At 39.0% G+C, this 17761-nt stretch overlaps 1 protein-coding gene across 2 annotated transcripts in view; it reads right to left on the minus strand.

The window, feature by feature from the left end:
• RARS2 (arginyl-tRNA synthetase 2, mitochondrial) overlaps positions 1 to 17761 on the minus strand; it is a 70478-nt gene that overhangs the window by 39974 nt on the left and 12743 nt on the right. For both annotated transcript variants that reach the window (XM_081094412.1, XM_081094411.1), the window contains 2 exons: positions 5572 to 5669; positions 1541 to 1596 (listed from right to left, as the gene is read on the minus strand). In XM_081094412.1, coding sequence (XP_080950538.1) covers positions 1541 to 1596; positions 5572 to 5669 — 154 coding nt within the window. The remainder of the gene's footprint in view (positions 1 to 1540; positions 1597 to 5571; positions 5670 to 17761) is intronic.

The following is a 17761-nucleotide window of genomic DNA, read 5'->3' on the forward strand; positions in this document are numbered from 1 at the left end:
TAGTAATTAGCAAGGAATAATTTGGCTGTGCCCTACAGAACCTGAGCCATACTGGTTTTAGTTTTAAATAGCTCACTTTAATTTCCTTCAATCACTGAAGTCCATCTTCTCATGCCTGCTCCCTAACAGCACACAGCAGTCCAAGGCTTCCCGGAATGGCTAATACTGGTTTGATATTCAACATCTATTCCACTTTCCTTCTAGTGTGCACTCAACATACTGCAGAGGCTGGAAACCTAAAAATTACATTTCCCAGAATCTCTTGCAGTTAAAGTTCCAGAAGTAATTTAGCTTTAGCCAATCAGATATACTTTGCATGAGATTCAGAAGGTGGAAGGGGAACTACTTCTATTATTTCTGACAAACATAGTTGTGGGGCTTGTGTGTATGTGACCACAAATAGAGGGCCTGGCGTCCTACCATGCATCCTCCAAGGTAACTAAGTGAAAGACTGAGAATGAATGGGGCTGCCTCTTTTGCCAGTATGAATTCTAGAAGGCAAGGCGGGACTAGTGGAGTTTCCTGACTACGGCAGTGGCAGCGTGATTCTAAAGTAGTGGAAGTGATTGCAGAAAAGGGAGATGCTCCTTGATGACCAAGCTCATGGTATAGTTTTAGGAGTAATTTTTGCCAGCTTAATCCAAAGCTTCTTTAGCACTCCCAACAACTTTGTAAATTAATCAATATCCTGTAGTAAATCCCTTCCTGCTTTTACTAGAGTAGATCCAGTTTTCTGCAAATAATCTCTCACTTATATGTATATCTGACTTAAATTACTGCAGCTTCCCTATTTCAAGGTCTTCCCAACCTATAGAGTCCCAGCAACAGGAACCACCTCTTCAGGTGGTACTCAGACTGTATTCCTATTTTTTCTTAACGCCTTATTACGTTACAAATCCAACTAAAAGACTGAACCTAGGCTTTTGGAACCGACTGTCTAATTTCCAACCCTGGCTATGATACTTAGCTAGCTATGTGATTTTGGAAAAGTTATTTTTGGTATCTGCGTTTCCTCACACATAGACTAGATAGAAGCATCAGTGATGAGAGAGAATCATTGATCTGCTGCCTCCTGCACACCTCTTACTGGGGATCGAGCCTGTAACCCGGGCATCCTGATGGGGGAAACTGACCTGTGACTGCCTGGTTCATAGGTCAACGCTAACCACTGAGCCGCCTGCCAGGCAACAGTTTCTTTTTTAAAACAAAATACACGAACAAAAAAATTGCGGAGATCACTACCATCTTCACATAACTATTTTCATATTTTCTCCATATGCATACAAATTTTTTAAAAGTTAAAATCATAACAAACATTTCAGTTAAAACTGTTTCCTGAGTTAATCTTGAAGTTTTGAAACAAATTTCTTTTTTCCACTTCTAAACCAGTTTTTCCCATTTCATGTAATATTTAATGAGCACCAGGCTCATATAAATTTGAACTTTTTGTCCTATTGCTATTTAAGCATTAAACCATTAGACAGTATTATCAAATGTACCCCAAAGACTTGTTTAATATTTTCTGTGAAACAACACTTACCTATGATGGTAGAACGCAAATGTCCAACGTGAAATTTTTTGGCAACGTTAGGTGAACTGCAAATAATTGCAAAAGTTATATTTTTGTGCTAAGAACAAAGGTTCTAAAGTGAACTAGGTCATGCCTCCATAGTTCAATACAACTGGGGACTAAGGCCTTTGGTAATTTAGGGCAAAGGTAAGTTAAAAATTACAAATTTAGAGCAAAGATAAATTAGAACTCAAAGAATCATGTGTAGTGAAAATGACCCTGTGATTCATGAGGCTGTACCATACACAGAAGTGGCAAACTGAGGAAAACGCAGATACATTTAAGGATTCTAAAAAAGATGAAGAAATTCAGAGATATTGTTTTGACACAATGTTGACTATAGGGAATTAAATTTAGTGCACCAGTTAACAAATCCTTTATCCTTTTAAAATTCAGGACCCCAAAGAAATTTACTCTGTATGGTAGTATCTATCAATATTTACTGGATCAGAAATTAAAATATAAAATTATTCATGCATTAAGCTTCCCAGAATAATCAGAAATCTGATTCACCACTTAAAATTCTCAGTCATCACCTTTATAACTACTCTGTGTGTTTTGAGAAGTTTTAATCAATCATTTAACACTACAAGTGCTTCTAAGGCACTCACTACCTGACAGGCAGTTTTATGCATTAACTCAATTAATACTCATAAGAGGTGTGAAGTAAGGTACTCTTATTCTACAGCTGAAAGAACTGAGACAACAAGAAAAAAGAGATAAAACAAATGTGACAATATGTTGATGACTTGAATCTTAGTGCTGAGCACATGGGATTTCCTTACACTCCTCTGTTTTGTATATGTTTGAAATTTTCGTAAGTTTTTCAATACTAAAAAGGTAAATTGACCGGGAAACCAGAAACATACATAAAACACTGGTTTTATGAAACTGTATAAGATCTGTGATCCTGTGAGAATGAGAACAAGGTGATCCCTAGGACTGCCTTAAAAGCAACTCTATGAGATAAAGCAGAAAAGCTCATAGCACAAAATGTTTATATTAGAAAAGAAAAAAGGTTTCCAATCAATAATCTAAGATTTTCCTTTAAGAAACTAGAAAAAGAGAACCAAAGAAAGCAAAATAAAAGAGAATGAGACAAATAAAAGCAAAAATCAATGAAACAGATAAAGACAGACAATGTTCTATACTATAAGTGTAGTGGTAGTTACATGAACTGTACATCTTTACCAAAACTCATCAAATTATATGTTGAAATATGGTGAACTGTATTGTACAGTATGTAATTGTACCTCAATAAAGATGATTTTTTAAAAATTAACAGACTACTATGAAACAATAAAAATTACAAACCGCCCTGGATGTTCTGATATTAAAGGAGCATAAGATACATTGTTTTGTGAAAAAAAAAAAGCAAGGAGAACAATATATAATGTGTGAGATCTGTTTATAAATGCAAAGGCTATTTCTAGTTGGATAAATAAGAAAGTAGTGTTGGTGACTGCCCAGAGGAGAGAACCAGGAAACTGGATGGGGAGGAGACTTGCTTTTCACCGAGTATCCTTTTGCAATCTTTGATTTTTTTCAAACTAGGTATTTATATTATGAGGAGTTTTTTTGTTTTTTGTTTTTTTGCTTTCACAGAACTTTTATATTTTTTCCTTTAGGATTAGAAGAACTCAATCTATGTAGGTCTTTAGCCTTGATAAAAGATCACTTGAAATCATCAATTTGCCATTCTCTGTTACCATATTCCTACTGGGAAGGGAATAAATAAAATGGAAAATACAAATTCAACTCCTTTGGCAACCAAAGTAGCTGCAATGAATGAATGAATTATAGTTTGGACAACTTACTGGGACTTATAAATAACTATTTCATGTAACTTTCTCAATTTTGTAAGAAAAGACAAATATTATTGCTCTTATTTTCCAAAAAAGAAGAGACCAGGGAAAAAAAGCTGTCTCATCTGAGATCACCAAATCAGTTACTAACAGTCAGAACTGGTACTCTCATCTTTTGGATTCTCATTTTACCAATCAGAGGTTCTCAATCTGTTCTCTGAGAACACTTCAGACTGGGAACAGCAGAGGGTGGGAGAAGACTACGTTGAGGAAACTGCTGACTGTGCTCCTGCAGGTTTGATCTGAACAAAACAGGAAAGGCTGACTTTGCAGAGAGGAGAGGCAATAGCAGTTATCTATAAGTTTTACACCACCTACCAGGTACAGTTATCTACTCTGGTACTTCATCACATTGCTCCGACATCTGACAAAATATTATGACAATCAACACTGTATCAGGGAGGCAGTAAAGGTTACATATGTAGGCTTCAGAATCAGTTAGCGCTATGACCCTAAGCAAGTTAGTTGACCTATTATCATCAACATCTTTATGCAAGGAGCAAGTTTCTTGAGCACAGTGATTATATCTCTTGCTTTTGTGGGGAAAGTTGCCTGGTTTATTTAAGATAGTACATATTTAAAACATTCTCTTCAGTCATCTCTCTCATTTTCAGGAGAAATTCAAGAATAATGTTTTCTATCAATTTTGCCCCATCCCCCACCTGTTTGTCTCTACTTTGAAACCACAATGGTAAGCCCCACAGTAATTAGAAAACTTCTAAGGGAGGGGCAGCTATGGTCATCCCACAGCAATGCCAGAGAGCAAAGATGGCTGCTGGGAAAGGGACCCTGCCTTCATCAGCATTCAGATGCTCGTTTAAGTTCCAGCTCTCCGTAACTGCTATAGAAAATAGTTGAGAGGGACAAATCCATAGGCAAATAACACCAGAGAAAAAGCCTACAGAATACAACTCAAATAGAACAGGTTATTTTTAGACATTTCTTACAAGCATAAACAAAAAGAGCAGTACAATGGAACCTCGGGCCTTGAACTTAATTCCGGAAGGCTGTTCGAAAACTGAATCATTATTTCCCATTAGAAGTAATGTAAATTGAATTAATCTGTTCCAGACTCCCAAATGACTCCCTTTTTTAACCTTTCTTATATATAGTACATGTCTAAGGTACTATTTAATCTATAAATAAATACTTTAAAAACAAAAAGGACATGAAATATAAATGAAAATTTAATAAAAGGACATAAAATGTACAGTAAAAAATGAAAATTTAATAAAATAAGCAGTGACAAAAGCAAAAAACAAAACAAAACACCAAACACATACACACACAAATATTCACAGCATACTTTCCGGGGATGTTAACAATGTGAGGTTTAGTAGTAAACTGACTCATACTCGCACATTCTTTCCTTTGTCGCCCTAGAGAGATGTGACTGATCATACAGGTATAAGCATGAAGGGTGCATGAAGGGTGTTGGGTCGAGAGGCGAATTATTTGAGATGGGAGACGTTAGAGAACTGAGGTTTGATTGTATATGGGAAATGAAAATTGAGGAGAAAAGCCAGAGAATCAATGAGTAAGGAAGACTAAGGTTTTGGTATTTTGAGCTTAGTTGGGGAGGAGAGATGGTAACAGTGAAGTGAAAATGAGAAAGGTGTTAGGAGTGAGCCCTAGTGGCAACTTTTCAAGTTTCAAGAAACTTACAATGGCACTATTTCAAGGATGTATGCATGGGAACAGATATTGTACCACCTTCCTACTGATTTTCCTTTACTATTGGTTAGGTAACAGCAAGGAGCGTGAGTAATACAGTTAGTACTGAAATGTATCACTAGAGAAGACGGTGCTGTGTTCTGCATCAATTTAAAGATGTTAATTTCGTGAGCCCTTATATGGTAACTAGTGGCTGGATGCACAAAATTCGTGCAAGAGTAGACCTTCCTTCCCCCGGATGCCAGCACCAGCTTCTCTCTGGCACCCAGGACCCAGGCTTTCCTCTGGCCGCTGGCAGGCACCCGGGACCCAGGCTTCCCTAGCAGCCCTGCTTCATCCCGAAGGTTGTCCAGAAGGATGTCCGGACTAATTAGAATATTACGCTTTTATTATTATAAATAGTAAAACACTCATCTGATCAGCTAATTGATTAACAAACACATAAGAAGAATAGGCACTGACCTGAATTCAACCACGATCTTCTTCTGGGGAAGACCAGAGAAAAGCTCACTTTTTAATCCATATTTTGAACCATCTTCGATAACTTGTTTTAACACTGCCTGAAAAGTAAAGGTTGGGATTTAATGATAGAAAAAAACTGTAGTTTTCTTAAGTACTCTGCTACTGGAAACTAAACGTTGCTAGTTTGCTCATTTCAATTTGTGGAACTGAGACGTTTATAGCACTGTCAGCAGCATCACCTTCTTGAGTTCACATCTGTACTCTTTTATACATGCTGTCTGTTCCTCCTCACAGTGATTGATGAAGTAAATATTTTACAGGTGAAGAAACAGAGTTTAGAGAGGTTAAGTACCTGCCAAAAGTCTCACAGCAAGTAGTAATAAAGAAACCAGAAGCAGCATCTGAATATTTATTGACTGCATACTATGTGTCAGGCACTATTCTACATATTTTCTATGTATTTACTTTTATAATCCTCACAACAATCTTAAGAGATAAGTATCATTTTTTACAAATGAGAAAATAAAAGCACAGAAAGGTTAAGTAACTTTCCAAGATCACACGGCTAGTAAAATTGTTTTCACCCCATAGCTAACTATTGTATGCTGCTACTTTTTTTGATACTAATGATAACAAGCAATGGTAGAAAACAAAATATAATTCAAATGCTTATCCTATCTAATAGAGGGAATATGCTAATTGACCCTCACACCATCCCAAAGATGGAGGCGCCCAGAGCCAATAAGGAGGGAATATGCTAATTGACTGCCATGCCCTCAAAGATGGCGGCGCCCACAGCCACAAGATGGCGGTGCCTAGTTCCCTCGGCTTCGCCAGGGCGGCAGGCGCACGGCAAGGCCGGGCCCACTACCAGGCAGCCTGGCCTTGCTGCACGCCTGCCACTGGAGGCCCCCAGTCCCCTCAGCTGCCCAGGGCTGGCCCGAGGATAACCAGGTAACCAGGGCTGGCTGAGGCTTGCGCTGTCGGCAGTGGCAGCAGCAGAGGTGTGATGGGAGCGTCACCTTGATCCCCAGGTCACCTCCTGCCCCTGAGGGCTCCCGGACTGTGAGAGGGGTCAGGCCGGGCTGAGGGAACCCCCCTCCAGTGCATGAATTTTCATGCACCAGCCCTCTAGTTGGCTACATAAGTAAATAAAAACAGGAAATCATACAGAAACTGCCAAAACATATTCCAGGTTAATTTTTAGTTATTAACACAGAACTAGTGTATAGTTCACAAAATTCATATTTTATTACTTTTTTGCTAATGGTGATGATTTATTTACTTCAAGGCTTTAAATTTATTGTGATAGACTTTAATTTACTCTTATATTGGTTTTGCTTTTCAAATTGGATTCTGAGTCCTAAATGTGCAGTTTATGATGTAAAGAATTTCACTATCATAGGTTAAAATGGTCACTTAATGGAAAAGGCAGAGAGGTAAAAAGAAACAGCAAAGCAATACTTTTAAGATACATCTACAGAGTGCTAGGTTCAAGTCTAGATGCTTTTATGTTATCTTTAAGACCCACAATCTTAGAGGTGGGCAACAGCTGTAAAAACTAAGGTTCAGAAACAGTATGTATTTGCCCAAGGACACAGAGAAAATAATATTTTCTTCACTCACACTGTACAGTAGGACACAGAGATATAATATTAATAAATATATAGACATTAAAGAGAATAGTGTCTGTCATACACTAAGGGCCTATTAAATGTTAATTACTCCAAGAATATGGGCAACAAGAAGACTGCAAGTGGAGAGGTAAACAGTGAGAAGAAATTCATTCTCAAGATTATTCTATAGTTAAAGTCTAAGCATCTTTTTCATTTTCCATTCCTTTTCATGTAATGGATGGTAGACTCCATAAATGGTAATAGCAGTAAGTTAGAATTCTCTTTTACAAGTGACTCTCTGTTTGTTGATTTCTCTGGCACAAAAAAAAAAAATAACTAATCAAAAACTGTCTTATATGCTTCACTTCCAAACATTCCTTTAACAATTTGACTTATCTGCCACCTGGAGCTTTTTTCCTCTACTGTTTCACTGAAAGTGCTCTCCAAATCAAAATTCCAAATGCCAAACCTAAATGAATGCTTAAATTTTATTATATTACTTTTATGAATACATTCTTCTGTAAAATGAACAAATAAACAATTAAGGTAAGGCTAAAGTCTAGAGTTCCTTTTCATCATCCACCCTAACCTCCTTGGTCGCTTCCGGTCTTCTCCAGGGTAACCACTTTCATACACCATCTTAGCTGATGATTACTTTCTTCTCCTTGCAACTATCCTTCCTCCTTGGTTGTTATAACATCACTGTCTACGGATTTTTACTTCTCAGTTTCCTCTGTAGGTTCCTCTTCCACTGTCTGTCCCCCCCCACTCCCCACCCTGTACTACTTCCTTGCTTCTGGCTCCTTACTTTACACATCTCCTAGGTAGGAATTGCTAACACTTCAACTATTACTTACCTAACAAAATCTCTCCTGTGCCACAGAGTGATATATACAGCTCAGGATTAGACAGCTCTCTCAGGCACTTCAAACAAAATAGTATACTTCTCTTCCTTCTGCATTCTCCATTTCCATGACTTTTACCCCCAGCTAACCAAGTCTGAAACCTAGGAGTTCCTAAGATTTACCCTTTTCCCTCCCTAATATTCACAACCAATCATCTATTAATCACCAAGCCCTGCTCATGTTCTCTCCCCAAAATTATAGTTATCCTCTGGCCTCGTTTAGACCCTCATCATCTCAGCTACACCACTAAAAAACAATTACACCTTAACTACCTTCTTATATAATGTACATATAAACACATGGTTGGCTTTTGAAGAATGTGGGGGCTAGGAGCGCTGACTCCTGGTGCAGTCAAAAATGCATGTATACTTCTGACTCCCCCAAAATACTAATAGCCTACTGTTGACTGAAGCCTTACCAATAAAGTCAGTTAACACATTTTTGTATTTATATGTATTAAATACTGCATTCTTACAAGAAAGCTAGAGGAAAAAATACTAAGAAAATCATAAGGAAAATACATTTACAGTACAGTGGGGCCTTGACTGATGAGTGTCCCAAATAACAGGTTTTTCGAGATACGAGCCGTCTCTCGGCCGATATTTTGCTTTGAGTTGCGAGCTAAAATTTGGGTTACGAGCCAGCTTCAGATACCCCACCGCTAGTTGGCACAGCGAACGTCACAGTGAACGCCACAACATCAGCCCAGCATCACGTGTCTCACTCGTTCACTTTTTGATTTGACATACAAGTAATTTGAGTTACGAGCTCCGTCACGGAACGAATTAAACTTTTAAGTGAAGGCCCCACTGTATTTATGAGAAGAATCCACATATAAGTGGGCCACACAGTTTAAACCTGTGTTATTTAAGAGTCAACTGTTTATTAAAACTAAATTTCATTAGTGTAATACCAAAAATCATCATATGTACCAGCTGTGCTACACATAACATACCATGAAAAATGATTACATAGAAAAAGCTAACACTATGCAGAGCACATAAGGCCTTTCACAGTATATAATTTCATATCTTCTCCCATACCATCCTGTGTGCAAAACATAATCATCTGCTGATTTCCAGACAATGCCATGTTCTTGACTGCCTGCACTCTGGCCCAAGCTGTCCCCTTTGCCTGGAATGCCTGCCCTTGTACCTCCCAGGTATATTCTTCATTTTTACCCCAATTCAAAGTTATCTCCTCTCACCTCAAGACAGACCTAAGTGTACCTTTATTTAGCCTGGATTGCAACTTTAATTTTGTTTTATTTCTTAAAGTATTACAAAGAGTATTACACGTCTCCTTTTTTCCCCCCACTTGACATTCCCCCGGTCTCTCCCACCCCCCAGTGTCTTGTGTTCATTGGTTATTCTTACATGCATGCATACAAGTCCTTTGGTTGATCTCCTACCCCACCCCCAACCCTCCCCAGGCTTCCCACTGTAGTTTGATAGTCTGCTCAATGCTGCTCTGCCTCTGTATCCATTTTTGTTCATCAGTCTATAATGGTCCTTATTATCCATAAATGAGTGAGATCATGTGGTATTTTTCTCGGCTTCCCAGGGACTGTCTCAGTTTCACAGGGGCCTTCGCAGTCTCACAGGGGCCACCCCAGCTTCACAGGGGCCGTCTCAGCCTCACAGGGGCCATCCCAGACTCACTAGGGCTGCCGCAGCCTCATGGGGGCCGTCTCAGCCTCACGGGGGCCGTCTCAGGAACATGAAGTTTGGCATTCTGTCTTTTGTTGGGTGGCTCCTTGCTGGACAAAATCTCCAGGCGTTCTTGGTGGCTGAATATCTGGTATGCTTGCTTGGATTTCGTTTTCTACTAAGTGCACAGATTGCTTGTCTGCCGTCTCCCAGGGTCCCATGTGAGACTGGATCTGGTGGACCTGTTTGTGCGTTTGCTGGTACATCGGTTCCACATCACCAGCCCAGCCGGGTCCAGCTCCGGCTCCGGCTTCCTCCGAACCTGATTCTGCTTCTTGAGTGTGTCCCTTATGTATGTGAGGAGTTGAAATCTGCAGTCTGCTTCCACATCCCGAGTGCCGGCGAGCACCTCTGCAAGAAAGCCACCCTCGCTCTCCGACCTGTTGCAAGGCCGTCCCACCTCTCCCTGTAGAGGTCTGGGACGTCAGAATCCCGCCCCAAACAAGCTCAGTGGATTCGAGTCTGCAACCCCTTCCGATTGAAAATAACCGCGCATCCAGTTGCAGCCCGCCTGGCACACGACTCCACGCCTCTGTTCTTGGCAAATCACCAGGACGGAGCAAAGGGCAATGGCGTCTCCGCGACTCCTCGCCTCTCGGCGACTCTGCGTCCCCGAGTGCCGGCGAGCAAGGCACTCACAAGTAACCACCCTCGCTCTCCGACCCGTTGCAAGGCCGTCCACCTCTCCCTGTAGGGGTCTGGGACCTCAGAATCACGCCCCAAACAAGCTCAGTGGATTTGAAAGCCTGCAAGCCCTTCCAATTGAAAAAAACCGCGCATATAGTTGCAGCCCTCCTGGCAAGTGACTCTTCATTGATTTTCTGTATTGTTTTTTTGGTCTCTATGTCATTTATTTCTGCTCTAATCTTTATTATCTCCTTCCTTCTGCTCACTCTGGGGTTTTCTTGTTGCTGTCTTTCTAATTCTTTGAGTTGTAGAGTTAGCTGATTTACTACCATTTTTTCTTGTTTTTTGAGATAGGCCTGTAGAGCTATAAACTTCCCTCTCAGGACTGCTTTCATTGTGTCCCATAGGTTTTGGATTGTTGTGTTTTCATTGTCATTAGTTTCCAGGATGTTTCGAATTTCTTCTTTGATTTCATTGGTAACCCAATCAATATTTAACAGCATGCTATTCAGCTTCCAGGTGTTTGAGTATTTTGGGTTGTTTTTATTGTAGTTTATTTCTAATATTATGCCATCATGGTCTGCAAAGATGCTTTTTATGATTTCAATCTTCTTGAATTTGTGGATACTTTGCTTGTGACCCAATATATGGTCTATTTTTGAATATGTCTTATGAGCATTTGAGTAGAATGTATATTCCCTGGCTTTGGGGTGAAGTGTTCTGAAGATGTCTATTAAGTCCATCTGATCTAGTGAGTCATTTAGGATTGCTGTGTCTTTACAGATTGTTTGTCTAGAGGGCTTATCCAGTGCTGTCAGTGGTGTATTAAAGTCCCCTACTATGATTGTATTGTTGTCGATCTCTCCTTTGATATCTTCCAGGAGTTTTTTTATGAATTTGGGTGCTCCTGCATTGGGTGCATATATGTTTACCAGAGTTATATCTTCTTGTTGTATTGATCCCTTTAGTATTATGAAGTGGCCTTCCTTATCTCTTGTTATGGCCTTCACTTTGAGGTCTATTTTGTCCGATATAAGTATTGCTACCCCAGCTTTCTTTTCCTTTCCATTTGCCTGAAAGATATTTTTCCATCCTTTCACTTTCAGTCTGTGTGAGTCCCTTCTAATGAGGTGGGTTTCTTGTAGACAGCAGATGTATGGGTCATATTTTTTTATCCATTCAGCCACTCGATGTCTTTTGTTTGGAGCATTTAGTCCGTTTACGTTTAAAGTTATTATTGAAAGGTACTTGTTTGTAGCCATTTCTGTTTTTGTGTGGCTGTTTTCTTTCTGAGCTTTTTATTTCTTATTTTTATACCAGTCCCTTTAGCATTCCTTGCATTGCTGGCTTGGTGGTGATAAACTCCCTTAGCCTTTTTTTGTCTGTGAAGCTTCTTATTTCCCCTTCAAGTTTGAATGATAGCCTTGCTGGATGGAGTATTCTTGGATTCAGTCCTTTGCTTTGCATCACTTTGTAAATTTCCGTCCATTCTTTTCTGGCCTGATGTGTTTCTGTTGAGAAATCATTTGACAATCTAATGGGAGATCCCTTGTATGTAACTTTCCGTCTCTCTCTTGCAGCCTGTAAGATTCTCTCTTTGTCCTGAACGTTTGCCATGGTAATTATGATATGTCTTGGTGTGGGTCTTTTCGGGTTCACCTTGTTTGGGACTCTCTGGGCTTGTGTGACTTTTTTCTTCCCCACCTCAGGGAAGTTTTCTTATATTATTTCTTCTAATAGGTTTTCTAATCCTTGTTCATCCTTCTGTTGTTCTGGTACCCCTATTATTCGTATGTTGTTTCGTTTCATGTTGTCCCAAAGCTCCCTTAGGCTCTCCTCCTGTCTTTTAATTTTTTTCTCCAATTGCAGTTCAGTTTGGGTGTGTTTTGCTTCCTTGTCTTCTAATTCACTAATTCTGTCCTCCACTTCTCCTAGTCTACTGTTGATACTTTCAATGGAGTTTTTCATTGCAGCTATATCACTCTTCATTTCTTCTTGGGTCTTACTTAAGTTGTTGGTTTTTTTCATCTGTTTCTTCTAGCTTCTTGCAGAGGTTGTCGATTTTTTCCTCCATCCGGTTTATGCACTCTAGGACCCTTATTCTGAATTCTTTTTCTGTCATGTTGCATGCCTCTGTATTACTTAGCTGCTTTTCTGGAGAGTCCTCCTTCTCTTTCCTTTGGGGGTTTCTTTGTCTACCCATGTTTGATCTCACTGACATATCTAGACGTTGAGTTGTTCAGTGGTTGCTCCCTTGGTGGCAGTGACTCCTTGGTCTGTGGTTGCTCTTCGGGCGGTTGCGGTAGCAGCTGCTCTTCAGTTGGCCGCAGCTCATCTGGTGGGTGCTGTTCACAGCTGTGGTGGCTCTTCTGGCTGGTGGGGCGAGGTTTCACGTACAGCTGCTGTTCCTCAGCAGAGGGTGTTGGTGCTCAGGAGGTTGCTGTTGCTTGGATCTGCTGCGTTGATTTAAAGGCACAAAATACAACACAACAAGGCACCACGTACCAGGCAGTATACACAAATATATTCACGATATTAATAACCCCAAATAAAGGTGACCACCTGAATTAAGAGAATTAGGGGATAAGGAAGAAGGAAGAGAAAAAGATAAAAGAGAAAAAAGAAAAGAAAAGTAGGGACCAAAAAAAGGAGTGCAAAAATGAAATTAGGAAAAAGGAGGGGGGAAAATAAAAGCGAGAAAAGAAAAGAAAAGAGCGAAAAGAGAGAATGAAGTGGAAGAGGGGAGGAGACTTATTTTATATGAGGAGAATACTCCTATAGAACAGCCATTAATCCCAACAAATTCCAGCAACAGCTCCCTGGAGATGAATGCAAACTAGAAACAACCAATAATATAACGATGAAAATAGAATGGAGAACACTAATCCCAAAATAAAATAAAGAGAAAATAAAATGGCACTTTAAAAAAATGGTAAAATGGTAGCAGTAATAATACTGGTTAAAAATAAGAAGGTAGTAATTAAAAGGGTAAAATCAGGTGATGGAAAAAAGAAGAAAGAGAAAAGAAAAAAAAAGAAAAAAAAATTGGTTTCTTCGATAAAAGGTGAAAAAAGAAAAAAAAAATTGCAGTAGTGAAGGTCCTTCGGTTCTTCTATTCTTCAGTGTGGCTCGCCTTAGACCTGCCAGGTATTCAGGAGAGTGTTGAGTTTCCCTGCAATACACTGTTCCTCTGTGTTGTAAACCACAGTCCTTATTTTAAAGCAAGCCGCATTTGTTTCCCAGACTGCCTTATTTTGTGTTTAGCAAAGAGTCAGTTTGTGGGTCAGCCTCTGGGTGGCAGTGTTCTGGGGTTGGCCTCTGAGGCTATAGGGCCTCTCTGTCCAGTTGAGGTTCACTGCCCAGAGCTGGCTGCGTAATAGTTAGTTACCGGGGCTGTGTTGTTGCTGGGATTCCCCCTGGACTGCAACTTTAAACGCCTCCATGATATTAGTCATCATATTATCATACCCATCACACATTACACCATTTTTTATGCTTTTCTTTCTCTCTTAATATTTTTTTTTTATTGATTTCAGAGAGGAAGGGAGAGGGAAAGAGAGATAGAAACATCAATGATGAGAGAGAATCATTGTTAGGCTGACTCCTGCACACCCCTCACTGGGGACTGAGCCCTCAACCTGGGCATGTGCCTTTGACCGGAATCAAACCTGGGATCCTTCAGTCTGCAGGCTGACGCTCTATCCACTGAGCCAAAATGGCTAGGCCTATGCTTTTCTTTTTTTATTGTAAGTTCCTAAAAGGTAGGATCTATGTAGATTTCTATAATAGAGTCCCTGATAAATAATAAGCAGGAGGCTTATTAAATTAGTGGCCACACAGAAGAAAAATATTAACTATAGAATGTCAGTGAGCTAGTAAAGTTTCCTTATATTCCAATAGATGAACAAGCTAGAGGCCAATTCATTCACCAATAAGAATGTCTAAATGTAAAATGTACTCAGTAAACTTAAGTGCATGATGAGTTTATAATAAAAAATTAAATCTTTCAAAGGTTTTACTTTTTGGAATGCTTTAGAAAATTAATATTTTAATTGGCTGACATTTTTTGTTTGTCGATCACCATCACTTTTCCTGTGGATAACTTTTGTCATTTTATCTAACTCTGCTGGTTGCTATTTCTGTACAGCTCTCAACAGGATTTGTAAACAAGCTACCACTAACTATTTGTCTAGTCAATTCTTTGGTCAATAGTAGAGAAGTGTTTAATTATTCATTCTTTCCGTGTGTTCAGCCAACTGGCACTACACATAACTTAAATGCATCCTGACTGCCTACTGACAAACTTAATTAGTCAAATAATGAGCAGAATTAGAACCACTTAAATTAGTATCATTTTTCTTCTTCTCAAGTCTTGATAAAGTATACAAAGTTGAATTTGGCAAATAAAAAATGCATTTGTACATGTAAAATAAAATGTCATCCACTGTATTTCTAGGGCACACCTAAAAAACAGGATTTTGTTTGCCCTTTTCCTAGTTAAACTCTTATTTTCTTTTTTCTCTCCCTAGACTGAATTAATTATTACTCAAAGTTTAGTTTCTCTTAAAAGTCATCCTTTAGCTACTAACAGGTGGAAGTTTGGTAAAAGTGATAGTTCTTCACAGTGTATGAACTGGTCACATAATCTTCTAGCTTTGAAAATTTATGGTTTAGTCCCACATATCTGGCAGTTTCTATTGCCTTTAATTTCATATTTTAGCCTCCTACCCTTGAGAATGATTTATATGAAGAGATTTTAAGCCACTATGTGTGATCCAAACTTAAGCTAACATTTAATCATCCCTGGTGCTGCCAGTGCTAATAATTCAATTGCAATTCACGGACAGGTAATGTTTCATTCCGTCTAAGTTTATACACGTGTAAGCAATGACAAATTCACAATTCTCTGCTTGAGGAGTAAATTCTGGACATAGATCATTGGCTACATGTCAATCTTGCCAACTCTAAAACATAAAAAAAAAAACAAAGAAAAGGAAAAAAGACTTACAATGGTCCTAAAATGGTTGAATTTTTTTCTTGACATGATCTGAAAAATTCATTAGACATGCAAATGATCACTGTTGAAATTAGACTTTGAGCAAAGAAGTATTATCATTTAAAAATTATAATTTAAATTAAAAAAAATAAAAGGCAAAAAAAAAAAAATCTAGAGCCTACTGCCATTGGTTGATAAAATATAGAAGAGGCCCCCAAAGAGACTATTTCCCAATACCTTCACACAAGCCATTTGTAATTATGATTGTATTGCCAATAAAAATAATGTTCTGTTAATAAAAAAATTATAATTTATAAACACAGGTACATTCAATATTCTTTCCTTAGTCTATGGGTGTTCACTGCTCTAGGATGTATCTTTACTGTGACACTGAGAAGGCCTATGTGAGCAATCTGCTCGTTCCTTTAAAACAAAAATCACACTAACATCCAGATTCTCAAGGCCCTAACTCTTATTCCCTCTGTTGTCAACTGAGAAGAATTTGGGAATATTTTTAATAAGCAAGCAAATGGGCATCCTTAAACCAGAGAAAATCTATTTAATTGTAATAAAGCATGAAAATCCATGGCCATTAAAATTTTAAATTATTAATATATGCTGTGCTTTAAAATACAAATCACATCTCTTTCAGCTAAGCCAGCTATAAAGGCAAACTCCATCTACCACAGTATATTTTCCCATCTTAGAAAAAACAAAAACAGTACAATATTGCTGCCTACCAAATGGCCTAAAGTTTGGTAGGCACTTTGGTGAGCTGTATTTATACTTCAACAAAAGTAAGTCAACAATTAGAAAAGTCACTAACTCAAAAAATGGTAAATTAGACTCACTGGTTTGCTTAATTGACATGAAATGTTATCAAGAGCCTAGCATGTTGTAGACCAGCCGTGGGCAAACTACGGCCCGCGGGCCGGATCTCGCCCGTTTGAAATGAATAAAACCAAAAAAAAAAAAAGACCGCACCCTTTTATGTAATGATGTTTACTTTGAATTTATATTAGTTCACACAAACACTCCATCCATGCTTTTGTTCTGGCCCTCCGGTCCAGTTTAAGAACCCATTGTGGCCCTCGAGTCAAAAAGTTTGCCCACCCCTATTGTAGACACTTTGTAAAAAGCTCAAAAAAAATTGTTCCTTCTTGCCCTTGTGACTGATTTTGGTTAACTAATTTACCTTGAAGAGTGAAAAAAGATAAAAGAAAAAAATTAAAAGATCTAGAGACAAGTATAAAACACTATCTCTCTTTCAGTGAAAAAATATATTACTAGAAATTCTGGTTTTATAGTTATTTTCAATTCAAGAGGCAGCATTTACTAAGCCTGACCAACTCAATACTGGTGTGATTTGTTTTTTTTTTGTTTTTTTTTACATACTATACCCGTGGCCGGCAAACTGTGGCTCGCGAGCCCAGCTCTTTGGCCCCTTGAGTGTGGCTCTTCCACAAAATACCACGTGTGGACGCGAATGTACAGTACGATTGAAACTTCGTGGCCCATGCGCAAAAGTCAGTATTTTGTGAAAGAGCCACACTCAAGGGGCCAAAGAGCTGCGTGTGGCTCGCGAGCCGCAGTTTGCTGACCACTATACTACACCAAAGCCTGCATTATGATAAGTTTTAATGTTTGAGATGAGATTCTCAACAAAAGGTCTCATACCACTGCCTATCCAGAATTACATGTCCTCCATGGCCTTCCTCATGTGAGACCTAATTCCTCTATGCGATTTCCCCAACCCTCCAGGACATCCTGATTTTTCCATCTTTGATCTTTCTTATGCTTATTGTACCAATCATCTTTATTAATTGTTGTTTTTTTAAAAAAATCTCTTTTTTTATTGATCTTAGAGAGAAGGAGGGAGGGAGAAACATTGATCAGTTGCTTCCCACACTCAGCATGTGCCCTGACCAGAGATCAAACCTGCAACCTGGGTATGTGCCCTGATCTGGAATTGAACCCACCACCTCTTGGTGTATAAGACAACACTCCAATCAACTGAGCCACATTGGCCAGGACTATTTATTGTTTTATTTTTTTTAAAAAAAGCTGTCTTATGGTTGCATTTGTATAATTCTTTTTTTTTCTTTTTTTTTAAAATATATTTTATTGATTTTTTACAGAGAGGAAGGGAGAGAGACAGAGAGTCAGAAACATCGATGAGAGAGAAACATCGATCAGCTGCCTCCTGCACATCTCCCACTGGGGATGTGCCCGCAACCCAGGCACACGCCCTTGACCGGAATCGAACCCGGGACCCTTGAGTCCGCAGGCCGACGCTCCATCCACTGAGCCAAACCGGTTTTGGCAATTCTTATGCTT

Source organism: Myotis nattereri (assembly GCF_964212035.1).
Source record: "Myotis nattereri genome assembly, chromosome: 6".
Taxonomy (NCBI): Eukaryota; Metazoa; Chordata; class Mammalia; order Chiroptera; family Vespertilionidae; genus Myotis; species Myotis nattereri.